This window comes from Hylobates moloch, unplaced genomic scaffold, assembly GCF_009828535.3.
Source record: "Hylobates moloch isolate HMO894 unplaced genomic scaffold, HMol_V3 SCAFFOLD_18, whole genome shotgun sequence".
NCBI lineage: Eukaryota > Metazoa > Chordata > Mammalia > Primates > Hylobatidae > Hylobates > Hylobates moloch.
In genome coordinates this window covers 650,052-677,516 of record NW_026652293.1, presented here as the reverse complement: position 1 = coordinate 677,516, position 27,465 = coordinate 650,052, and the positions used below count along the sequence as shown (strand labels likewise).

Here is a 27,465-nt window from a genome sequence, read left to right as displayed (position 1 = left end):
TTACAAACATACAAACACCATCCCTTTCTTCACCTGTGAGACCATTTCACAAACTATTCTCTTACTTAGATGGGGAAATTGAGGTCTGGGGGGTTGAAATAGCATGTCTACGATTGAACAGCAATAAGCTAACAATTATCCTACTCAAAGGCAGACATGAAAAGCTGTGGAGGAAAAGTCCTTGCCAATCATAAGAGCTTGTTTCTCATACAACGTGGTTTTTGTATGTTTTCTGCAATAAAAAATACATTATATGAATTTATGTTCACTATGAAAAAAATCTGATTACAGCCCAATGCATAAAATAAATATATGAGTCTATATTGATATATTAATAAATAATCAAAAAAATTAAGTGGCAGAGAAGGGACAAATCTTCCTTAAAGAAGACTTCCAAATTATATAGGTAGATACTCCACTCTCCAGGAGGTGGAGTTTAATCCACCCCCAGCCCCCTAACCTGTGAGTGAAGTTTAGATTTGGTGACTTGCCTCCAAAAAAAAAAAATATGGAAAGGGAAAAATGACAACTTCATAGTGGGAAAATGTGGCAAACGCTAACGTAACCAAGAACTCAAGGCTAGCATCACCAGCCAAGAGTCCTGTGGAAGCCATGTGCCCCCTGGTGTGAAGTGATGAGATGGGCGCTTCATCTCAGTGGTATTCTTCCCCAAAATCCTGAATTCCAACTTAGTCATGAAGAAATCCTCAGACAAACCCAAACTGAGGGACAGTCTACGAGAAGCCTGGCCAGTACTGCTCAAGACTGTCAAGGTCATGGGAAACAAGGGAAGCCTGAGAAACTGTCACAGAACAGAGGAGACAGAATAGACAGGATGACTGAGTGCAGCCTGGGATCCTGGACTGAATCCTGAAACAGAAAGAGGACATCGGTGGGAAGACTGGCAACGTCTGAGTGAAGTCTGGAGTTTAGTAATAGTAGTATACCAACAGTGGACTTTTAATTTTGACAGATGTACCACACTACTGTAAGAAGTTAACAATGGTGGAAACTGGGTGAGGGGCATACATGAACTCTCTGTATTTTTGCCACTTTTTGTGTATCTAAAATCACTCCAAAATAAAAACTTATTTAAAAAAATCAGGCAAGGGGAGTGAGTCCCTCCTGACCAAAAACCCCTCACCCCATCCAAAACGTCTCTCTAAATTGGGTATATATCTGTACACATCTTTTTTTTTTTCTTTTTCTCAATATGTTTCTATGGAAATAGTTTTTTTCCCTTACATAAATAGTTCATAGTGTACATATGGTACTGCAACTTCCTTTTTTCACTTAACAATATGTCTCAGTGATGTTCCCATGTCAGTACTGATAAATTTGCGTGGTCCAACACAGTAGCCACTAGCCACATGAGGCTATAAGCACTTGAAAATGTAATTAGCCCAAACTGAGATGCACTGTAAAATACACACCACATTTCAGAGGCTTAGTACAAAAAATGTAAAATGTCTCAGTAACTTTTACATTGATTACATGTCAAAGTAATAATATTTGGGGCATATTGGACTCAAAATATATTATTAAAATTAATCTGTTTCCTTTTACATTTTTTATGTGGCTACTGGAAAATTCAAAAATACGTATGTGGTTTGCGTTATATTTCTATTAGACAGTGCTGTTATACAAACCTAAACTCATTCTTTTTATCCACTGCACGGTATTCCAAAATCTGGATGTACAATTTAACCATTTTAGATGTACGATTTAACCATTTTTTTAAATGTGCATTTAGACCGTAAAATTTTGCTGTTACAAACCATGTTGCAATTAAAATCTTTGTACATGCCTCCTTTGCACATATGTAAAAGTATTTCTCTAGAGCACGTTTTGGCATGCTAAGGCCCATGAACCAAATGCAGCCCACCACGTGTTTTTGTAAATAAAGTTTTATTGGAACACAGCCACGTTCACTCATTCACATACTGTCCACAGCTGCTTTTGTATTACAATAGCAGAGCTGAATAGTTGTGACAGAGACCATATGGCTCACAAAGCCTAAAATATTTACTATTTGTTCCTTTAAAAAAGTTTGCTGGCTGGGTGCGGTGACTCATGTCTATAATCCCAGCACTTTGGGAGGCCGAGGAGGGCGGATCACGAGGTCAAGAGATCGAGACCATCCTGGCCAACATGGTGAAACCCCATCTCTCTAAAAATACAAAAATTAGCTGGGTGTGGTGGCATGGTAGTCCGAGCTACTCGGGAGGCTGAGGCAGGAGAATCGCTTGAACCCAGGAGGCAGAGGTTGCGGTGAGCCAAGATTGCGCCACTGCACTCTAGCCTGGCGATGGAGTGAGACTCTGTCTCAAAAGAAAAAAAAAAGTTTGCTGACACCTGTTCTAGAGTTGTTACCAAAAACTAGAAGAGCTATGTTATAGGCCCACTTCCTTGGAAAGTAGACTCTGAGATGGAGATGAGCATGCAGGAAGTTTATCAGGGATTGCTCTTGGGGAGGGGGCAGGAAAGGAAGCAGGATTGCGCAGAGAGATAAATTGGGCTCTGATGCTGTATGAAGACCTCAGCCAGTCCCATGGGAGGCTCTTGACGCTGGGATGGCCCTTCCGAGTTGTCAAGTTGAGGCAGTGGGGCCAGGCCTTCATAACCTTGACCTGACCTGCCTGGGAAAGGGGTATGTCAGTGAGGTAACCCTTCCATCGAAGACAATTCCCAGGGGGCTGACAGCTGACGGCTGCTGGCTGAGAGCACTCCCAGTAGCTGTGGGAAGAGGCCCAGCAAGCATGGTGGTTGGGGGGTCTGGGCAGCACAGGCACAGGATGGTGTCCACTATAGCCCACACTTGTGCTGCTCAGCTCTACTTTTTGGTTTAAGTTCTGGTGGGCCTCCTTTCCTGGGGGAAACTTAGGAAAGTAAGCTAGACAAACTACAACCTCCATCACTGACTGGTCTTGAGGCCACAACTGATACTCATCATCTCCCTCTTCTACTATCCATTCTAGATCCTCCTTACCCTCAGCCAGCACGTGTTCCGGTCTCCGTCACTTCCACGGAGGCATGATTTAGACCCTCAGCCCTGAGGGGGCTGAGCCTGAAGTCAGCATATCCTGCTCAGGTCACGGTCTGGGCACTTATATAGTTATTTTATAAATATTGGGCAAGGGGCCGGGCGCAGTGGCTCATGCCTGTAATCCCAGCACTTTGGGAAGCTGAGGCAGGTGGACTGCTTGAGGCCAGAAGTTCAAAACTAGTCTGGCCAACATGGCGAAACTCCATCTCTACTAAAAATACAAAAATCAGCTGGGCATGGTGGCACACGCCTGTAATCCCAGTTACTCGGGAGGCTGAGGCAGGAGAATAGATTGAACCTAGGAGGCAGAGGTTGCGGTGAGCCGAGATGGTGCCACTGCACTCCAGCCTGGGTGACAGAGACTCCATCTCAAAAAAAGAAAAAGAAAAAAATTGGGCAAAGGAATACTGAGAAGTCTCCACGTGAATCAACTAAGTACCAAAGATATACCTCCCTACCCTCCATTGCTTAACAGCAGCTGTACCTCCTCCTGATGATCAGGATTAATTATCCCTCAAAGAATGGTGACTCTTCTTGCCTAGTAGTCTCTTGATATGAGGAGCTCAAGTGCCCAGGTGCAGTCACAGCTAATAGTTCATAGTAATCCTGATGTTTCTTTTAGTGGAAGTGTTCCTCCTTTGTAACTCAAAACCTCTAAACCTGCAGAGCCCAGAACTATGAGAACAGGAGGCACTCCAAGTGGGTCCCTAGAAGTGATGGTAAGAGTGAGAGCACTCCTGCTTTCATTTCTTGGTTCCTGGACTCATGTATTCTACCTATTGGAGACAAAGCATCACGTGACGGTCTTTGATTTCGAACATGTGCTGCACCCTGGAGGATGGCAGCTCTTCTCTAAGGGTTTCTGAGCTGGTGCCCCAGCTGTGCCTTCGACACAGTTCCAAGCTGGCAGCTTCAGGATAACGCAGTAGATGAAAGGACAAGTGGACCCTGTCACCATGTGCCCACTGCTGCACCTCCTTTGCTGCGGAATCATATGGGATCCGGTATGACTATCCCATAATCTACAGATGCCATAATCTATCCCAGTAGATTAAACATTCTATAAGCCCTTTGAGAGTTGTGCTGGATGAAGCTCTACAAGCAGTGAAGACAAACTCATATCTGGAATATACATCTATTCCAGTGAAAATGAATCACAGCTCTTTCCAGGGTGGACAGGGTTTAATATAGTCAACTTCCCAAGTGGCTGCTGGTTGTTCTCAAGGGATGGAGCTATACCTTGGTGAGAGTTGGTCTCTGTTATTGGCAGGCCGAACACTCAGCAGCAGCAATAGCTAGATCAATCTTGGTGAGTGGGAGCCATGCCATACCATCTGATATGGTTTGGCTCTGCGTCTCCACGCAAATCTCAACTCGAATTATAATCCCCACATGTTGAGGGAGGGACATGGTGGGAAGTGATTGGATCATGGAGCTGGTTTCCCCATGCTGTTGTCTTTATAGTGAGTGACTTCTCAAGAGATCCGATGGTTTAAAAGTGTTTGGCAGTTCCCCCTTTGCGCTCTCTCTCTCCCCTGCTGTCTTGTGAAGAAGATGCCTGCTTCCCCTTGCCTTCTGCCATGATTGTAAGTTTCCTGAGGCCTCCCCAGCCATGTAGAAATGTGAGTCAATGAAACCTCTTTCCTTCTTAAATTACCCAGTCTCAGGTAGTATCTTTATAGCAGTGTGAAAATGACTACACCACCATGGTTGCTGTTTATACACCCATTGTGTCAGCTCTGGGGTGGCCTCAGAGACTGGTTGATGTCAACTGTGTGTACATTGTTGTTTAGTGCTTCTCCATGGTATGTGCTCTCTGGTGGGTGTTTACATGGAATACAATGATCTTCACACTTGGTGCCCACTCCTATAGGTCCAACTACATGCCTCCACCACAGGTCTCTTTGTTTCCAATTTTCCAATCTTATTCCTTTCAGACCCCTTACCAACCAGCCAAGCCATTCACCACTGCCCATGAGATCCATGTATAGTCTAAGCTCAGGCTCCTTCTCCTTCCACATACAGTGGATGGCTAGGTGCATGATCCACAAGCTATGCCCACTAGAAGGACTCCCCACTCTGCTGTCTTTCAAGGATGCCAATGTGTGGGGTTGCAGTGCAGCCACGGTCTCTTTTTGTCTTGCTCACACACACTGAGCTGACCTATCTAAGGACAAGGCATGGCTTTTTTTCTCTTCCATCAGCTGGATATAAAGAGCTCCCCAGGCAGCCAAAGGTGTGAAATGAGGGACAGGCAGGTACTGGTGCAAAGGTAGTGGATGACATAGATGTCTGGGCCACCTGCTCACATAACTATCTTCTGCCCTCTGGCCCTGCTATGCCCAACCCCAGTTGTACTATTTCTATCTTAGGAATTGCTGCTGGCTTTGACTGACCTTATGACTTGGTGGATATGGCAGAATCCAGCTCATGATGAACAGCTTTGGTCACATGGTCAACTTGATGATCCATGGTCTGATGATCTGTCTCTACCAGAACCCTGTAGCATCAAGAGTTGTTTCTTAAGAAGTATACAATTCTTGGCTACAGATGGCATGGCCCCGCTCCAGAACCCCAGGTGTCTACATTGTGATTCTCCTGTAGGGTCTTGTCATAAACTTCACAGGCATCTGTTCCCACCACAGATACCTCAGGTACTTTGGGCTCTGCCAGCTCATCTGTCCCACACCGCATGGCCATTTGTGTTGTAGCCTGGAGCTTCTGCTGAGCCCTTTCCTGCTCTGGGCCCCAATCAAAACTGACAACTTTCTGTGTCATCCAGTACATGGATGGAGCATATTCCTAGGTGTGGCATATGCTGTCTCCAAAACCTAAAGAGGGCTCCCAGGCATTGTGCTTCCTTCTTCATGGTTGGAGTGAGATGCAATAATTGTCTTTTACTTTCAAGAGAATGTCCTTGCCACATCCCAGACCATTGGCCCCTAAAAATCTCACTGCACCCTGCCCATTTGTGTTTTCAAAAATGGTCTGGGCAAGGCACAGTGACTCATGCCTGTAATCCCAACACTTTGGGAGGCCAAGGCAGGAGGCTCACTTGAGGCCAGGAGTCCAAGACAAGCCTGGTCAACATGGTGACAACCTGGCTAATAAAAAATCAGCCAGGTATGGTGGCACACACCTATGGTCCCAGACACTTGGGAGGCTTGAGGTAGGAGGCTTGCTTGAACCTGGGAGGTCAAAGCTGCAGTGAGCTGTAATTGCACCACTGTACTGCACCCTGGGCAGAGTGAGACCCTGACCCCCTCTCAAAATAAAAATAAATAGTAAAAATTGTCTGTTTATTGTCTTCTCCTTCACTAGACTGTAAGCTTCTTGAGGCTAAAGATTATGTCTTCTCTATCCCTGTGACCCTAATACTTGACACGTAAGAACTCAACAAATATGTATTGAAAGAATGATTTTATCAACATTAAAAAACAGCATTTGATTGGATGTCTTGATCTTCTTGGATCTTGAAACCAACCTCCCCAGGTTATGAGTAAGTCCATCCCTGACAGTAACTGTTATCATTTTGATTGATTTAAAGAAAATACAATGTCATCCAATCAAACCATCTTTCCTTTGATACCAGGGTAGTGTCACCCAACTAACTGAAACTCCCAAAGCTTTGTTTTCTGGATAGACTCCCTTCCCTTGCAATAATGGGTAGTAACAAACTGAGCCTTTGCCCCATCTGGCTGTGATAAACACATTCAAAACACATTACCAGTCTCAGAGTAAGGTTCTGAGGCCTGAGGCTACAGCAAAAGAAAACCAAGGTTGACAGGCACAAGTTTAAGAACCTGATATTCTATAAATGAAAAAGGCCAGCTGCCTGTTCCTTCACCACAGAACACAGTAAATGCATTATCTGGGTCTCCTGCCATTTTTCAAACCTGGGATTCTCTAATGATATCTGTTTGGGCAACTTTAAACTTCATTTGTCAAAAAAAAAACCCCTCTAATTTACTGAATCTCAAGTGTTTCTTTCCTTTGCCTTAAATTGTTGGGTTTCTTTTGAATGTTTAAAATTTTCTTAAAATATCTGTTTTTGTTTTTTTAATCTTTCTAAAACACACATCTGATTAGGTCCCTCACCTCCTCAAAAACTTCTCACGGTATCCCATTATCTGAAGGCCAAAGTCCAAACTCGTTGATAAGGCCTCCAAGGCCTTGGTTACTTTTTTTGCCCAATTTCTCACCACCATTCCTAAGAACCTTATGCTTCAACCACCTCATATTATTTGCCTTTACTAAAACTAGCCATATACCTCACGCTTCTGTGCTTTCACATAGACCGAGCCCTCTGCTAAGAACTTCTGGCTTTGGTTCAAACATGAACTCCTCTGTGAAGATTCTTCCTCTCAGTGGTGTTATTCATTCCTTTCCCCATCTTCTCAATATTTTTATATCTATAGTTATCACCCAATATGCTATACTCTATTTATTTAGTTATGTGTCTGCCTCACCAGACTTGGAGGAAATTATCTCTCCTTTATTGCTGTGTCCCCAGTGCCAGTCTAGTCCTTGGCACACAGAAGATGGGCAATATTTGTTTGTTGAATGAATGAATGAAAATACAGAGACTGAGTCCCTACACAAAGGACCAAGACCTCCAATTTTTATTTATTTATTTTCATTTTATTTTATCTTTGAGACTGAGTCTTGCTCCGTTGCCCAGGCTGGAGTGCAATGGCGCCATCTCAGCTCACTGCAACCTCCGCCTCCTGGGTTCAAGCAATTCTCCTGCCTCAGCTTATTGAGTGCTGGGATTACAGGTGCCTGCCACCACATCTGGCTAATTTTTGTATTTTTAGTACAGGCAAGGTTTCACCACGTTGGTCATGTTGGTCTCAAACTCCTGACCTCAAGTGATCCACCTGCCTCAGCCTCCCAAAGTGCTGGGATTACAGGCGTGAGCCACCACGCCCGACCAGGACCTCCAAATTAACCACTACAAGAAAAGCATCAATAAGCTATTAGAGCAGACACAAATGGTATTTACTTTCCCACATTTCCCCTAGCAACCGAACTTGCTTATAAGACACATTCACACCTTGACTTACAGGTAACTCAGAGGTCTCAGGAACTACTCTCACCCCATTTCGGGGGCAACTTTTTTCTTTTTCTTTTTTTTTTTTTTTTTGAGACAGAGTCTCACTCTGTTGCCCAGGGTGCAGTGCAGTGGCACGATCTTGGCTTACTGCAGCCTCCGTCTCCCAGGTTCAAGCGATTCTCATGCCTTAGCCTTCCAAGTAGCTGGGAGTCCAGGCGCCCGCCACCACATCTGGCTAATTTTTGTATTTTTAGTAGAGACAGGGTTTCACCACGCTGGCCTGGCTGGTTTCGAACTCCTGACCTCAGGTGATCTGCCTGCCTCGACCTCCCAAAGCACTGGGATTATAGGCATGTACCAATGCACCCGGCCTCAACCTTTTCATTTTTAACAGACTGTAGCTCCAAGTTACTTCTCAGTGTGTGGGCAAGATTGGGAGGGATGTCTGCAAGCTTCCTTCCCTTCAGCAAATGCTCAGAATAGCTCCATTAGCGTTCATGGAAATTCTGCACATGCATCAAGGAGAAAACAGCCACAAATAACACAGCCTGCTTTCCAAATCTCCAAAGCACATCTCTGCAATCATTCTACTTTCCAACTATCACCACTGAAGGCTTTCAGCCAGAGAGCAATTTGTTTTCAACTTACTCTGGGTTCCTAAGTTAGCAGAACTCTTTGGTTCTTTAAACATGAAGCTTGCTACTTCCAGTCTCTCTACCCCAGGTTCTCTTCCACATAGCCTATTAACACAAAAGTGATCAGTTCCTGCTTCGAATCAGTCTAACGCCTTCACCTGATGCTCAAGACCCTTCAAACCTGGTCCTGGTCCTTGCCTTCCTCTCCTGCCTCATCTCCAGCTACTCTCCTGCCAGTGTCCTCTACTCCAGCCATACCAATCACCTTCCAGATATCTCCACTTCTGGGTTTTTCCATACTCTGCTTGCTCTGCCAGGCATGCATCTCAACCACCCAATTAATTACTCCTGCCCTTTAATTTTGAAATTTTCATTATATTAACTAACATTCCCCTATCCAAACTCCTGCCCTTTAAGACTGAACACAGGTATCAGCTCCTCCAGGAAGCACTCCCTGATTGAATTAGATGCTTATCCTGTACATCCACAACCAGTCACTCAACTATCCAGTAAATAGTTATGGAGACCTAGCTTGTCCCAGGCTCTGTTCCAGATGCTGGAGATATAGCAGGGAACAGAACAAAGACTCTGTTTTCGTGAAGCTTACATTCTGGGAGTGGGGAGATAGACAATAAAGAAATAAATATGTTAAAGAGTAATAAATATTCTAAAGAAAAATAAAGCTAGGTACAGCATTAAAGAACAGTTGGGAGGGAGTGCTACTGTATTTAGGGTAGTCAGCAAAGCCCTTTTTGATAAGGGAAAGAGAGACCTAAAGCAAGTGAGGACAAGAACATGCAGATGTCTGGGGAAAGAGCATTGCAACTGGAACAGCAAATGCAAAGAAGTAATACATTAGAAGTAATGGCAAAAACCACAATTACTTTTGCACCAACCTAATCAAACCACCAGGACTTGGTTGGCTGAGGGTGGGAGATGTGGGGTTCTAGGCTGACCCCTTGAGTTCCTAGATGGAGTGTCTGGCTTGCTGGTACTGCCAATGGAGAGAAGACATGTCATATCTGAGATGTCTATGGGGCATCTAGGAAATATCATCTGAAAGTCAGGGGACAGGTCTGGGCTGAAGATACAAACTGGAATGTCATCAGCATGTAAACGATGCTTGAAAACATCAGAGTGGATGAAATCATCCAAGGGAACCATATACAGTCAAATAGACCCGGATTTTGAATCTTAGATCTGTCATTCACTATCTGCGTGACCTTGAGTAAGTTACTATACCTTTCTGAGCCTCGCTTTTCTCATGTTTAACTGGGTATTTTCTTTTTGTAGAATGGTTACCACAGTGCTGGGCCCAGGGTAAATGCTCGATTATTATTATTCTAGCTCCAATAGTTACTAGCAGTGAGAAATTGAAGGTGATGTTTCTGCTCAGTGAGCCTCAGGCTCCCATTTGTAACTACTGCTCAGTATACACCTACCCCACAGAATGGATGCTCACGAAATGGTTGCTAAATAAACAAATAAATCTAAAAAATGAAAACAACAATACCTACTTAATACAATGGGTGAGAGAAGTAAGCGATATTTTTACAAAACTATATAAAGATCCAGGTAAAGGTTAATAAACTGTCTTAGGAAAAGTGCCTAGCATTTAGAAGTTAGGCAATAATGTTAGTCCCGTCCCTTCTCCCCTTGTTTTTCAACTCATCTTCTTTTTTTTTGGATTTTAAGTCTCTCCCTTTCTACCAGCTCCTTCCTTTCAGATTACAAACGTGATCCAGTCTCCCCTAATCTAATCCCCACTTCCTTGAGTCTTCTACATTCCTCAAATCCTTGTTCCATCATTTTTAAATTTCACCAACTGTACCCTTTCTCGACCCAAAACACTTTTCAGTGAACAAACTCCACCTTTTGTTTTAGAAAAAAAAATTCCCAGCTTATTATTACTTTTAAAAAACAAGTATTATTTACATAATTGTTAAAACAGGCCGGTGTAGAGATATTTCATTTTAACATATATAGGTATGTACTTTTTTCTACTGCAGTAATTCATTTCAAGAGAAATTTCATTATGTGTCTTCTACAGAGCCCTAAACTGAGAGCGCCAGCGTATTCAAATAAACCCTGAGGTGTAGGAGGCTTCGGGCCAGTTCCTCATTAGTAGCCTCAGCATGGGGGCTCTGGAGACCAACGCAGAAGGTCTTCCAGGGAGAGCTGAAACGTTCAGATAAGTGAGCTCTGGGAAGAAGGGGTAGTCGGCTGGCTCTGGCAGGCTCACCCCTGGGGTAGAGCAAAGAGAACAGACAGGGGAGTTCTGAGAGGCACCAGAGCTATCTAAACTCAGGGGGATGGAACCGAGTGAGCGGCAGCGGTAATTGAGTTTCAGTTACCTGCAGGGTGGTGAAATAAAGTAGTAACTTCATCTGCCTGACATGGGGGGAAGTTTAGAGGTGTCCTTGGCATACTCACAGTGAAATCCATCACCCTTTCACCATGTTGGGTGATAGCAACCGTATGGCGCTTCCTAGTGACAGCCAGTGTGCGTTCTGTTAGGCAGCACCAGCGCACTCCAGCTAATGAAGCACATTCCTGCAGGCCTGTCTCCTAGGGCTCTCCGAATCCTCTGTCTGCAAAGGAACGGCACCATGGGAAAATCTAGCACAGCCAGCATCAGCCATCACCCAAACTCAAAAGCGTCTTTGAACGGCAGAGACAGGCCCATTTTCCTCTCTGCCTGGCCCAGGGCTGGAACCGTCCTCAGGTCACTTTTTGTGGGTCTGTACAAACGTGCCGACTGGCAGCGAGCCGCTCTTCACCTGAGCCCGGATTTCAGCTCGGTGCTTTAATGTGAAGACCAGGGCTCTCACCGTCCGCCGGTACGGCCCATTAATGAGGCGGGAGCAGAGATGAAACGTTTCCCGCTCAATATTTTCAACCAGTAGGTGATCCATCTAAAAAACAGCAAAATTATCAAATTAGAGCCTTACATTGCATAAGGATTAAAAGCAACAGAGGCTGGAGCACTCTGCTCAGAGGCCTCCATTAATCAACTGAAATTCAAGGACATCTACTTCCTGTCACAAAAGAAACAGGAAGAGCAAATTAATTCCACCCTGGCAATTAAGGAACAAGGCCATGTGCTTTGTGACAGGGACCTCATTCACAACCCCTGCCGGGTGGTAATATTTGCCATTATAACAGGAAACTGGCCTGAACTAAGCAACGGGTACTGGGCCCTGTACTTTACCAACCAGGAAACGAAGACCAAGAATAATAAATCAGTATAACGGTTCATATTTTTTTTTGTTTTGTTTTTAGACTGCCTTCTAACTCCTTACGGCATTTTAGAGACATGGGGTCTAGATCCTAATATGTGTACAGAACAGTTCAAAAATCACTTTTCACATTTAATGCTCCTAACTCCTATTATCACATTTTACAGATAAGGAAATAGGTTCAAAGGCAAAGGTTCAAGGTCTTACAATTACTAAGAGACAGAGCTGGGACTGTGACCTGGACCCCTAGACTCCAAAGTTCATGTTTCTTCCCTTTCACCACACTAGTGGCCCCTTCAACATTCCGAGAGAATGGTTGAGATTGGAGAGACGCCTGCAGTTTCCATTAAGCAGAGCAGGTCTAGGGGAGGGACCTGTAGCAATTCTGGGGTGGTCTGGCTCAGGCCCAAGCCATCTTGAGGTCCCAGATCTAATCAAAGCAGTAGAGATCTGGAACTTTGTCTACACGGTCTGAATCCAGGGTAGGTTGGGATGCTGCTCCGAGACCCCCCAGCCCTACCCTCCTTTCCAGGCCCATCTTCAGCTATTCCCCTCCCCAATCCTGACTACAGCCAGCCCTGAGCACTCCACTCTTGGCCGCCTTCACACACCTCTGTGCCTCTGCACCAGCACATGTTCCCTTAGCAAGGCACATGTTTCCCTACAGAAGATACTCCTCTTTGCATGTCAAAGCCGAGGCAAAAACAACCAAACAAAAAGACTCCAGTGCAAAGGACTGAAAGCTCTTCAGGCTGCCACCATGCCCTGAGCTTCCCTTAGTCACTATCATCATATATTATAAATGAAGTGTATACTTTTATTTTACAGATACTGTCTCACTCTGTCACCTGGGCTGGAGTGCAGTGGTGTGATCGAAGCTTACTGCAGGCTCAAACTCATGGGCTCAAGTGATCTTCTGGCCTCAGCCTCTCAAGAGCTAGGATTATTACAGGCATGCACCACCATGCCCAGCTAATTAAAATTAAAAAAAAATTTAGAGATGGGGTCTTGCGATGTTGCCCAGACTGGTCTTGAACTCCTGGCCTCAAGCAATCCTCCCACCTTGGCCTCACAAAGTGCTGAGATTACAGGCATGAGCCACTGCACCCAGCCAATGATCTATATTTTAAGTTTGTCTCTCCTAGTAGAAAATTCCTTGAAAAAAGGAGACAAATTTATCTCTCTCACTTCCTTTTTTACCTTTAACCTTTCTCTCCCTACCTTAGCCACTCATTCAAGCATTTATTCAGCACTATGTGCCAGGCTCTGTGCTTGGGCTGAGCAATAAGCAGTGACTAAAGCAGGCTCAGCCCTTGGGCCCTTGGGCAGCTTAGTCCGGTAGGACAGACAGACTGTGAACAGGGGTTGTAAGGATCCTGTGCACCAGGAGAAAGGAGAGGAACCAGCGCTGTGGAGAACACAGCCATGGCAAAGCAACCCAACCCAAGAGGGCAGTGCCTGGCTTCAAGAGGAAATGAAGTTTAATCTGAGACCTGGAGCATGAGTAGGATCTGGCTAGGTGAAATAGGTGTTTGCTTGTGATAAATTCACTGAGCTGTACATGTATGTTTGTTCTTCTGTGCAAAAAGCCAAGTTCAAAAAAAAAAAACATACCCCAAATAAAAAGGGGTCACCTGACATTTAATAAAATGTCCTAACATGAGAGACAGATGGACCAAAGTAAGTAGAAAAAACAGACTTGTCAGATATAAGGACCAAGCAAAGGGCAGAACAGGACCGAAAGAGACAGAGAGAAAGAGAGAGAGAGTGAATATCCAGGCCCGGACATCTGCCTTAGCCTAGCCGACAAAAGGTGCTCACAAAAGTTTGTGGTCCTAATGGCAGACAGATTATTTCCAAGGCTTGTGCTGGAGTGAGTGGACTTGGCGCCGTGGTTCTCTAGAACCCAGACTCCAAGTTTTTCCAGGCTTCCTGGGTGGGCACTGAACTAGCCCCCTGAGGCAGGCCTGGCACCAGACTACTTTAGGAAGCTGGAAAGGTGGCTCGCTGGCCATCCAGCATTTGTCCTGCAGCATTTGCCAGAAAGAAAGTTCCTTATCCCGGTGTGAGGCTGGTTAGTCTCCACTGATGGTTAGAGATACACTTAGCAAGAAAGTCTTTTTTTTTTTTTTTTTTGAGGTGAGTGGTTATCAAAGAAGAAGGGTATATGTGTTTGTAAAACAAGTCATGGCCACTCCAGCAAATTATAGTACCTGTATTTTTTTTAAAAAAAGTACTCTGAGAGTATCTTGGAATTCACATACTTCATTCAGCAAATAGTTAACTGAATTGCTACTCTGGGTCTAGCCTGCTCTTAGAGAGATAGAATAGAAAGGATGTGAACCCTGCCCATCACAAACTCACATCCTAGAAGTTGGTAGGAACCTGGGGGTAGGCAGCATGACAGGTGCTATGCCAGCAGTGTGGTGGTAATAGAAGGCAAGCATCTAACCATTCTCATGCATGCCTCTTGTTAAATGAAGACCAATCAGAATTAAGAAATGGAGAAAAATATGTGACATTAAAATCATAATAGAAACTGATTCATCATGTACCGTATGTATAACAAGTTTGTTGCAAAGTGAAGAATACCTGTCTTGTAAGTGCCTTTGGGTAATCCAAACCCACCCAAGTTGAGGAGTCCTTTCCAGTGGGCCCTAATCTGGTGCTTTAGGTGAGCCCTTCTGGGTGGAAGGACGAGAGTTTCACCGAGTCCTTGAGAAAAGGGCTTTTGCTATGAGACAATTTGTATGAATGGGAATGAGGATAGGAACACTGGGAGAAACCTAGGGATTTATTTAGAAATTGATCATTTCTCTGTATCTCTCATGGGCTGCCTGGTCTCTTTCTCACATGTTTTTGCTCTTCTTCATGGGCCTTACTCACTACCAATTCTAACTGCCTTAGAGGAGAGATCCTCCTATGCTACACATCTTTTCTCTACTCACAACTCTGCTTCCTCACAACTCCTCCAGTATCCTTTCTGTTCAACACTTGCACTGTTGTTTTCTTGGTATCTCCTAGTTCACATTTCCCAGAGACGGAGGGTCAGAATCCTTATTTGTTTGTGCCTGTGAGTTAAGTGTGTTATACAGCTGTCTAATTCTGGATGAACTAGCTGGAGGAAGATATAAAACATGACCGCCTTGAGCTCCTTCATCAGTGGGAAGTGGTGCCATAACCAATTAGTGATGTCTGCTGCATGCGTAAGCTCTCTCAGGGCATGGGAACAGGGTCTTCTTCATGCGTTTACCTTAAGTGCAGAACTTCCCACACTGTCTTGTAACTATCTGTCTATCTTCCTCAGAAGACTATAAGGACTGCTGGAGTCAAAACCATGATGTATCCATTTCTAAACTGTGCATGCCTAGCTAGCATAGGTTAGTGGCACACAGTAAATGTTCAACCAGTATTTGTTAAATGAATGCCCTTCCTTCCCACGTGTAACCCCTTCTTTCTTGTTCTTCTAATAACATCATATATAAAATATGTCTCTATTTTATGTGTATGTTCTAATTAGCAAAATCCTACGCCTCTTGCAATGGCAGGGCTCCACCGCCATCTCTTCTATGAAACATTTCCAGATTCCCCCATCAGATTTAACTGCTCTGTACTTTGTGTGTTGATACTTGCTAGTACCATTTTTCAGACTGCCTCATATTTTAATTAATCGTTTATAGGTTATCAGCCAGGAGATAGTAAAGCTTTCTTAGGATAGGGAATGAGACTCATCCATGTTTGTCTTCTCCCCCAGCACCGAGTAGATGCTTACTAAACATCTGTTGAATTGAATAGCCACTGGAAGAAAACTTTGTGTGGGTTTTCCAATAGCATGATTGAATTTGTACATATCTACCCACACTTCTTTTTGACCACTTGAATACATTCATGAGAGAGCTGGTCAAAGCCAGGGGTGCAGTCTGAGGCCATTAAACAAAGAAAAAACTAACAGTCCCATATGGGGACGTACCCCTGACCTGGATCTCATTAGCACCATCTGACAACCAACTGAGCCAACCAGCCAGTGTTTCATAACTCTTAATGATACAGGCTCACTTTGAGAATCAGGTTCATTTTTTTAAATGACATAATAGGAAAATGATCACAGGCCGTGAGGTAGGAAAGGAGAGTAGATAATGAGGAAGGGGAAGTAAGAGAATGACACCACAGGGGATGTTCATATGAGGAAAGATCTAAAAGATGGGGAAGAACAAAGAAGATCTGGAAGGGAGAAAGTAAAGGGGAATGGAGCCTGGGTTTCAACGATGGAGTTTTTATTCATCTATTTCACTATTCCAAGAACAAGGAAATAATCCATGAATCTAGAAAGCAAGATCTGTAGGGTAATAAAGAGATGCACCTTTAGGCTGTGCGTTATTATTCTTCATCTATGGCTTTCACTATTAAAGGACATGAGTGAAACAACATGGAAACTTTTTTTTTCTACAAAAATGTAATGAGAAGATTTGGTATTTGCAATAACACATGCTAGGATCAAATTGTAGAGGCTTTTAAGTCACTGGGCCAATAACTTAAACCCAATGCTTTACTGCTGCCTGATGAAGTACATTTATGGAGATCTGATGTCTGATTTGAATGCACTCAACATTGGTTACTGTCAAAGACCAGATACTGAATTAGATGGTTCATTGATTTACTCTAATATGGAAACATCTCAGATGATGATAGGTGCTAAGGATTAACCTTATATAAAATGCTTGTATTTATATTCTCTGACATAACAAACTGATAAACATGCTATCAAATGCTATTTATGCAAGGAAAGCAGAGTGATTTTTTTTTTTTTTGGCTAAGGAAGACAGTAAGATGCATACTTTTAATTTTTTAAATTTACTTTTTGAGAACAAAACCATTCAGCTATGCTTAATCTGATATTTTTTCCAATTATGTTGGAAAGCACTAACAAATGTATCACTTTTTTAACTTTGCTTTCTAACACTTGAGTGCTTACCACTTGATGTGCCATTTAAAGGATAATTAATGGATAAACTAAAAGGATAATTATCACGGAGTTTAATATAGTCGGCAAACTGCTCATTAATCCTTACAAGCATAGCTTTGTTATTATCATTTACTTAAAAAGATACCACAGGGAACTGGTATTTACCACCACATTAACTACATATTATATACCCACACTGTATGTTTCTGCAATAATTTTGACTTATTTCAAAACTAAACTTTATTTAAAATAAATCTTGTTGGCTAATCGATACTCTGGAAAATCAGACTTACAACTTTCATATTTTGTTGTCTCTTCCAAGAGTTTAATACTCGTATTAAAGCTTCCGTTAGGAAAAGTTAAGTGAACTTCCAGCACAGCAATTCACTGAACTATCAAATAGTCATTAAAAATTATAAACATGAAAAAATAAAGATATATAGAAAAGGATATAAAAAATGACACTAACTAAAATTGATCAAGATTCAAGAGAACACAAATGTAAATAATTACGTCAATTTTCTGCAATGTTACTTAAATAATCAATAAAAATATGTTATGGAACATTTGGCATATAATTCAATCTATATAAATCTCAGATAATCATAACTTGCCCAACATTTATTTAAAAACCCATAATAATTTACCAAAAAAGGAAATGTGCCAATGTGTTAACAAGATTATGTCTGGGTTACATTTTTTTCCCTTTTATACATTTTTCTCATTTTCTATTAGAAGTTTGTATTTAAAAACCCAAAACTTTATTTATTTTTTTAAGGTTTCAAATGTACTTTATTTCTTCAATAATGCCATATCTTAATGAGTACACAGTGCTTTAACTTGGCATCAATTATGAGCTGTTTTTTAAACAATTCATTATTATACCAGCTGGAATGATTACTGATCTCTCCATTCCTTTGGGGTGACTCTGCCAACAGGGGACAGGTTCCATTCTATTCTGATTTGTGTTGCTACACATGTCCATATAGCAATACAGAAAGTGGCTCCACTAGCTAATACAGCACTACCATATTTATCATGAAAATCAGGCGTACGTTTCCGGTGGCTCTGCCTTGCCATTGTTTGCTGAATGCTTCAAACTTGGAGACAACTTGGTGCGTTTTTGACCAAGAGGAACATGGTGAAGGTGAAGACAGAACTGCAGCAATGCAGCTGCTGCTTTGGTGCAAATTCACTTCAGGTCCAAAACTTTATTTTAAAAAAAGTAAGTACTATATCACGAGTCTTTCTTTTGTGGATAAATAATTGAGATAGAAAGGCTAAAATTTTTTTTAGAGACTGTAGTAACAGATCTAGCATTTAAATCAGACTTCTAAATTGCTTCTTTTATTAATATTAAATTGTTCTTTAAGGATACTTTAGCGGAGTTGCTCTGGGATATCCTGGGATACGGAAGAAACATGAATATTATATGTCCTATTCTCCAGAGTATTAATCGGCTTATAAGATTTGTTGTTTGATGACACTGAATATTATTATTAATGAGCAAAAATCCTTCTTCCAGCATGTATACTTCAAACCACTAACATCATCTGAATTGTAAGCCATGAAGGTGATAGGGAACATGTCTATCCAATTGATTTTATGCCTTAAAGGTAAAGATATGGCTGTTGACAAAAAATGGGGGATCTGAGTCTTTTCAATAGACAGCTATTTATTTTACCATTGATATTCCATAACACAGTCCATCACAGAATTTTTACTTCAGCAAGAAGGGAAGGAATTTTAAATGGGAGGTAACCAACATTCATTAAATAACTTCTAATCAGCAGGCACTACTACTCTTTTGCATATATGGTTGATTTAACCTTTTTAATACCTTAAGTGGTAGGACTTACAATCCTCATTTTACAGATTAAGAAATCAAGTCTCAGAAAACGTTAAGGTATCTGCCTAAAGTGTCACAACTAGAATGTCAGGGTTTCAACCCAGATCTTGCTAGTTCAAAAGCCTGCCTCCTACAACACTGTCTCCCGGAATGCTTATAAATCCAGAATCCTTAAAGAATAACTGGTTAAAATAAAGCCACAGCATTAAGATTATGAAATCTTAATTAGGAAATTATGAGGTGTTTAACCAAGAGCACTTAGTAATCACATCCAACCAGGACATTACCTTTATTTTTCTTCTTTTAAAAATTAATTATTATGGGTACATAACAGTTGTATATATTTAGGGCATTACCTTTAATTCCAAGGCTTCTGAGAGTAATTTCTGAGCATTTTTCCTAAACGACTCGGTTTTGGGATCACTTCTAACTTCAATAGAAGGTCTATTTGAATGTCTTTCAATGAAAGTTTTCCACTCAGTGTAAACTTCTCTGGCAAGAGAAGCCACTTCTGAATCTGAGTGTTTACGCATCTTGTTCACAGTGTGACCTGGAATAGGAAGAGAAAAAACAAAAGAATGGTTGTTACACCTTCTTCTGAAAAGCACAGGACTAGATGGACTGACATGTGGCACTGAGAAAGTCATTCACACACCCAAGGATGTAAAGACTCTTGTGCAAAAGAAACCTGCTTCACAAGGACTAAGATAACAAGGTAATCACCGGGGGAGAACCAGCAGCCTAGCCAATGAATTAAGTCATAAACTAGAAGCAAAATCAATAGATTCTTAAAAAGAACAACAAAGGTAACTTCTTTAACCAAAAATTACTATAAAAGAAAATGAATTAAGCATTTATCTAGTTTTTTTGGGGAAGGGGGTACATACTGTATTTCAAGACAACAAAATAGCCCTAGTTATTATGGGAATATTATTTAGCTAAATGTGAAAAGACTGACAGAATGAGAACATTTTTTTGTAGCCCTGATGAAATAATTCATTCAGAGACAATTATCAGTGGATGAACCCATTCAATGAGTCTGATGGGGAAATTTATCATGGAGGGATGAGCTGTCATCATCTAAACCCACTGTTCAATGTTAGCATCCCTAAGAGTGGGACTATCAGACAGAAGAAACAGAAGAAGTACTTCGCACCCCTAACCTATGAAGTAGTCTTATCCTCTTCCCCAAAAGAAAAAGAACCATAATCCAGTTAGTCATTCAAAGCTAACTTCCAATTCACAGGAAATAGGGGAGACGGAGGAATAAATTAAATTATAGCATGAAGAAACAAGACAAATTCTGAATGTGGGACATTCTGCAGGACAACAGACATGGTTTCTTCCACAGTGATTTTTCTCTTTGTTGTTGTTTTTTGTTTGTTTGTTTGTTTGTTTTTGAAAAGGGGCTAGGGTTAGGGACTGCTGTAGATTAAAAGAGTCTCTTGAGTACAAACTACCAAATGCGACGTGTGATTCAAATCCCAATTGGAACAAACCAACTGTTAAAAGATATTTTGAGATAAACAAGGAATATGAATATGCACTAGATACTAAATTATACCACGGAATAATTGTAAACTTCGTTAAGCACAATAACAATGGCACTGTGGTTACAAGGGAAAATATCCACAGTTTTTAGAGGTGCATACTGAAGTATGCAGAGTTGAAATGACAAAAGGTCTGAGATTCTACTTTAAAATACCTCAGCAACAAAACAAAAGCAAAAAGGGAAAGATGAAGTGGGACAAAATCTTAATAGTTATTGAATCTAGATGAAGGGCATATGGGAGATAGTTATAATATTCTCTTTATTTTTGTGTATGTTTGAGAATTTCATAATAAAAATGGAAAAAACGGTGAAGGGTCAAAAATTTCAATATGCAAAGTACTTAGATAAAAATAAATACCTAGAAAGGCTAAAGAAGTCAACTGAACACTTAAAACTAAAAGTTTAAAACATGGAATACAAGATACATATATATTTTTTAATTTTTTATTTTAATGAATTTTTTAATCCTGCTCCATGGGTTGAATATAACATAGATATATTTTTAAAAACCAATAGCTTTCTTAAGTCAGTAACATCCAGTCAGAACACAACAGGGGAACAAATCCTGTTTAAACTAGTAAAAACTATAAAGCACTTCGGAAAGCACGGACAAGCATGGGTGTGTGAGCATGCACATGTGCCGTCTGTTTGTGCCCACTTCCTTAATGCTCCGGGATTCCTCCTTCTCCTCCATCCCTAGCCCCACTGCCCTGCCTTAGGGCATGTTGCCTCCAGATGACTATGGAGGCACCCTGATTGACCTCTCCAGCTAAGTTTGGTACCCCTTAATGCCATCTTCCACACTGCAGCTAAGATAGCCTTTATTTATTTTTAGTGTTTTGTTTTTTAGAGACTTTTTTCCTAAAGCATAAATTTGACCATTTCACTCCTCCACTTAAATCCTTTGGTGCTATATCCACTCTTACCTTTTCATAAAAGTCCCTTCACAATCTGCTACCCTCCTACCTACTTTCTATCTTCATTTCCAGCTACTATCCACTGTCATCCAATACTCCAGCTACTTGTAGCTCCTAAAACATTTTATTTTTTATCTCTTTACTTTTGAGCATACATCCCAATGAACATTCTGTCTGCCTGAAATACTCTTACTTCTCTTTTTGTCTGGCCAACTTCCATTTGGTCTTTAAGACTCATTTAAGGGTCCCTTCCTCCAGGAATTATTCCTTAATATCTCTAGCCTTGGTCAGTACCCCTGCTCTCTGCTTCCTTAGCACCTTGTGCTTCTGTTTATCATGACAATTACTAGAGTTAGTTGTAATTATTTGATCAGTTATTTCTTTTGTTCACCAACTTGAGCTCCTTGCAGAAAGAGCTATGCAAGAAATCCCCTAACCTTAGGGGATGCTCATCTTTGTATCTCCAGCAGTGAGCATAGTGGCAGGAGATAGGAATCAGGAGAGCAGGTTGGTTGAATGAGAGACTCATATAAAGAATAACATACATTCCTACTAAAATACATAACAGAAGATTTGAATAAAGGGAAAATATACCTTATTATGAGATGGAAAAATCAGCACAAAAATGCCAGTATAGAAAGTAGTTGGCTGGGTGCAGTGGCTCATGCCTATAATCTCAACACTTTGGGATGCCAAGGTGGGAAGATCACTTGAGCCCAGGAGTTCAAGACCAGCCTGGGCAACACAATGAGACTCTGTCTCTACAAAAAATTAAAAAATTAGCCAGGTGAGGTGGCATACGCCTGTACTCTCAGCTACTTGGCAGGCTGAGATGGGAGGATGGCTTGAACCCAAAAGTTCAAGGCTATAGTGAGCTGTGATCATGCCACTGCACTCCAGCCTGGGCAACAGAGCAAGATCCCGCCTAAGAAAAGAAACAAAAAAGAAATTAGTTTATAGATTTTATGTAATCTCAACCAAAAATCTCAGTGGGCTATTTTTATTAGACTACAACCAAATACTTCTACACAAATATAACTGAGCAAGTGTATAAAATGCTATTTTGAAAAAGAGGAGTTATGACGCACAACTAGCCTCATATCTAAGATCTAAGATATTAGAACATATTATAAAGTAACAAAATTGAAAATGATATGGACTGACACCAAAAAAGAAAATGGATAGGGAATTTTAAAAAATGAAGGTCGGAAACAGACTATAGTACATAAGAATTTAATACATAATGAAAGAGGCATCACTGAACAAAGGGAAGCAGAAAAAAATTTTTATTTGAGAAAATGGTCAAAACATTTAGAAAATTTCTCCAATTATGCCAACTGCATAGCCCAATATTGTTTGATTCCTTTATTCTCCACACATTTATTGAAGGCCTGTTTGCTCTAGATACTATGCTAGGCAGTAGGCATGTAGGGCTTAAACAAGAAATTGTCCCTGCTTTAAAGGTTCTATGAAGAGAATCCTGGAGTTGAAAAATAAAACTCTGAAGGGAAGACAGGATAAAATAATATTGAGTCTTTAACTTCTCCCTCTAACCAATTCTTTATCAAGAATTTGTACCTAGCCTTTCTATGGACCTGGGAAAGGAGTACATCAATACCCATCACAAGGAGGAAGAGGAGGAGGAATGCAGAGCACTCATTAGAAATGTCTAAAGGTGCTTCCTAGCTAGCGATGCTTAGGAAAGTGCATTCCAATACACATCACTTGAAAGCACAAAGCACCCCTGGATACTTTCCTTTTCTAGGTGGAGTTCTCCTTATCCCTGAGATTATTCATTCGGCAAGCAAGATTTTATGCTCTTGGTCACTGTAGTAGATGCTAAAAATAAAATGATAAATAAGATAGTACAGGATATCTGACCTAGATCCAGAGCATTTAAACACTTTTTTTTTAGATGGAGTTTTGCTCTGTCACCCAGGCCGGAGTGCAGTGGCCACCACGCCTGGCTAATTTTTGTATTTTTAATAGAGACGGGGTTTTGCCATGTTGGCCAGGCTGGTCTCGAACTCCTGACCTCAGGTGGTCCACCCGCCTTGGCCTCCCAAAGTACTGGGATTACAGGTGTGAGCCACCGAGCCCGGCCCATTTAAACACTTTTACCGGGCGTTTACCTTATGCCTGGTGCTAAGGATACAGAGATGAGGAGAACACAGCCCTGGGAATTTAGCCTACATTTTACCTGCCAAAGTGTACAAAGAAGACACATGTACAGAAATATTCATTCCAGTATTGTTTGTGATAGTGAAAAGCTAGGAACAACCTACAAGCTCATCATTAAGGGTCCTGTTTGTTAAATAAATTATAGTCCATTTAAACAATAACTACTTAGCAGCCATTAAAAAATAAAATAGGCTGGGTGCAGCAGCTCGCGTCTGTAACCCCAGCACTTTGGGAGGCTGAGGTGGGTGGAACCCTGGAGGCCAGGAGTTTGAGACCAGCCTGGCCAACATGGCGAAACCCTGTCTCTACTAAAAATACAAAAATTAGCTGGGCAAAGTGGTGAATGCCTATAATTCCAGCTATTCAGGAGGCTGAGGCATGAGAATCGCTTGAACCTTGGAGGCAGAGGTTGCAGTGAGCCAAGATCACAACACTGCACTCCAGCCTGGGTGACAGAGCACGACTGTCTCAAAAAAAAAAAAAAAAAAAACCCAACAAAACACTAAACTAAAATAGCTCTACATGTAGTAACTGGAAAAATGATCACTTTTCTTAGTTAAGTGAAAAAAGCAGGTCTCAGAGCACACATAGTGTGAGTCAATGTTTATTTTTAAAACTACATATGTGTATACATATAAACAACATTTTTGTTTATATGCAAAGAAAAAAGCCTTAAAGAATTTACAATAAAATTATTAATCGTGGTCTCGTCTGAGTAGTGGGACTGTGTGTATCCATGCAGTTCAGCTCACAATCTAGTGGGCTGGCTCAACATGTCAACAAACCTAACAGCCTGGGCTGTGTTATAGTAGGGCAATATTCAGGTTTCTTCAGAATAGAGATCCTTCCCTTCATAAGAGTCTCATCTTAACCTTTTCTCTCTCCAAGAAAGGCACTGCTGACCCAGCTTTATGTGTGAGAAATAATGCAGAAGTCCCTCAAACAGAGAGTCCTTTGACTTGGTCGAATCCAGCAGTCCTTCTCCATCCTGACATTACTTGGCCTCTCTGTGGCATCTGACACTGGCTTTCTTCCTGAAATATTTTCTTGCGCTGCTTTTGGAGACACCACCTGTTACTGGGTCTCTTCTTCCTTCTCTATCTCCTCTGCTGGCTGCTAATCCTTTGCCCAATCTTTAATTATCTGTGAACCCCAGCTAGGGCATTGTCCTTGGCCTCTTTTCTTTCTCCACTTGCCTTCCCTGAGAAATCTTGCCCACTCCTGTGGTCCAGCTACCTGCAGGCAGATGACTCCCAACTATGTGTCCCTAGCCAAAGGTTCCCACTGAGCACGAGACCAAATATCCAGTCCCCTACTGGACATCTCCACCTGGTTATTCTGCAAACACCTCTAACTCAACATTTTTTGTCACAGAATGGCACCACCACCCACCCATCATTTTAGGATCCGCTGTCTCTTTCAACCTTATGTTCATTCAGCCACTCCAAGTCATATAGATCTACTTCCTTAATTCTCCCTCTATCTTTTACTCTTCCTCCTCACCTGTTCTCCACTCTTACTGCCCTGATTCAGGTTCTCATCATTTCTCCACAGGTCTACTGCATTACTTCACTAACCAATCTCTGTCTCCAGTCTGGCCCTCTCCAATTCATCCTGTCTACTGAAGGCAAAATGACCTTTTTCAAACACAATTTGATCATATCATACCCTTAATAAAAATCCTCCGATGGCTCTCCATTGCTCTCAAATTAATTTCTAACATAGCATTAAAGCTCTGGATGACCTGGAATCTCTTTGGCCTCACCTGTCACCATGTCGCCCTCCTTCCTCCCTCCCCTCACTTTCACCCCTCCCACTCTTTTACCTCTGTGCACTACCTTCTAGCCATAGAGAGCAGCTTGCATGTCCCTGTTTGGGGTCGTGCTGGCTGGCCTGCTCCTACTTCTGTGCCTTAGCTCATACCATTCCCTCTGCCTAGAATATTTAAATGTCCATCTTATCCTCAAAACTGTAAACGTGTTGAGAGCAGAATCTGTACCTTACTCCAAGTTCTATTCCCAGCCCCCAGCATAGTGCCTAGCACAGAAGAGACAATCCATAAATGTTTGCTGAATTGAATCAGTTAAATAAAAAACATTTACATTTGACTTTCAAATTGGTTTTGTGCTGACATTTGAATATGGATAGAGGTGATTAGGAAAATCACACAACTGCAAACAAAATAATGAAACTATACTGTGAAGAAATGAATCCAAAGGTGCTGAGAAAATGAAAAGTTTCTAATTCTTATCCACTGCTGATTATTTTTCCTGCTTATCACTCTAGGCTTTGTATGAATTATCTCATTTAATTTTTATAACAATGACTTAAATATCGTTATTATATCTCTGTTTACAAATGAGAAACCCAAACTCAGTAAGGCACCTTGCCCAAGGTCTCACAGCTAAGAAGTGTGGAAGCTAGGATTAGAACACAAGCAGCCTGACTCCACCTCCAGAGCCTGCACACTTAACTCCTAATACATTATACTTCTCTGTTGTTAGGGACTGGCACACAGGAAGTATTCGATAAGGCTCCATTGAGATACTGTTATTCACATTCTTGGTATTCCAAAATCAGAGGAGCACAGGCCCTGAGAGGTGGCCAAAGGACAGAAAGCTTCAACTCACAGGTCCGGACAGTGGAGTCACTGCTTTTGGCCTGCAGGGGGCAGTACATCCCTCAGATACTCCCACAAGAGCCACGCCCAGACTGGTCACGAGTCTTCTGCCAACACCTGCCAAACCAGCCTAGGAAGGGTAGGTAGGGCTGTAAAGGAGCCCAGTGGGGGATGTGACTTGTCAGCAAGAGGGAAGAATTTCCAAAGACGACTAACAGCAAAAAGGCAATTCAGTCTGGGGCAAGAAAGAGGAGTCTGGGAAACCCTCTACTAGACAAAAACAGAGCAGAATCATACATTTCAGATCACAAAGGGAATTTCATGATAACATTAATAATGACAGGCTGGGCATGGTGGCATGCCTGTAATCCCAGCACTTTGCGGGGGCCAAGGCAGGAGGATCGCTGGAGTGCAGGAGTTTGAGATCAGCCTGGGCAACATAGTGAGACCCTATCTCTAGAAAAAATTTTTAAAAATAAATAAAAGAATTGACTGGGTGAGGTGGCACATGCCTACAGTCCCAGCTACCTGGGAGGCTGAGGCAAGAGGACTGTGTGTGCCCAGGAGTTCGAGGCTGCAGTGAGCTATGATCACACCATTGCACTCAGCCTGGGTGATAGAGTAAGACCCTGTCTCTAAAAAAATTATAAAATAATCATAATAACAGCTATTGTGCTAACCACTTTACATATATTAATTCATTAATCCTCAGAACGACCCCATGAAATAGGTGCTATAGTTCCCCATTTTACAGGTAAAGATACCTGAGGTACTGAGAGGTGAGGTAACTTGCGAAAAACAAGAAGCCAGACCAGGTTTCATATATAAGCAGTCTGGCTCCAGAGCCCACACTTTAACCCTCTACCATTCCCTCTGGTGATCAGATAGTCCTACATCCTCCTGATTCAGATGAAAAAGATGAGGCTCCATGACCTTTCCCCAAGGTCACAAGTTGGCCAGTAGCTACATCAAGGAAGTTAATGATCTGCAAAAAGTCATTATTTGCTCCATGAAGTTAATGTTTTAAAGTAAGCAGTGCCACTGGCTGGTCTTATGACCCAGGTCAAGTTCCCTGGGTTTAAGGTTAGGGGATTTCTGCATCCCAGCACACTGTTAAGACAAATTCCCTGCAGGAAGCAGTCTTTTGCTCATTTACCAAACATTACCAAATACTCAGAGGCATTGGGACAGAATGTTGAGCAAGACAAGACCCAGAAAATCCAGACTAATCTGTATTCAAGGAGCTCTAGGAAAGTCAGGGGACAACACCTAAACAAACAAATGCACACAAAAAGGTGTTATACGGGTCCTAAGATAGTATTGAAGGGGGAACCCCAAGGAGGGCCAAAAGGGCAGAGGAGTCAATTCAGCTGGTAAAGGGGTCAGGGAACACCATGAAAGAGGCAA

General features: G+C 41.9%; 1 protein-coding gene and 1 pseudogene across 2 annotated transcripts in view; both read right to left on the bottom strand.

The window, feature by feature from the left end:
• Positions 1 to 1,891: 1,891 nt before the first annotated feature.
• The window catches only part of TCEANC2 (transcription elongation factor A N-terminal and central domain containing 2), a 53,020-nt gene continuing 27,446 nt past the window's right edge, over positions 1,892 to 27,465 (bottom strand). The window contains exons 4-5 of one of the 2 annotated variants that reach the window (XM_032137303.2): positions 19,145 to 19,338; positions 1,892 to 11,652 (exon numbers count right to left, since the gene is read on the bottom strand). In XM_032137303.2, coding sequence (XP_031993194.1) covers positions 11,464 to 11,652; positions 19,145 to 19,338 — 383 coding nt within the window. In that variant the 3' untranslated portion in view covers positions 1,892 to 11,463. The remainder of the gene's footprint in view (positions 11,653 to 19,144; positions 19,339 to 27,465) is intronic. The other variant, XM_058430522.1, reaches the window with a different exon arrangement.
• Positions 17,837 to 18,079, bottom strand: LOC116457826 (cytochrome c oxidase subunit 7B, mitochondrial-like; annotated as a pseudogene).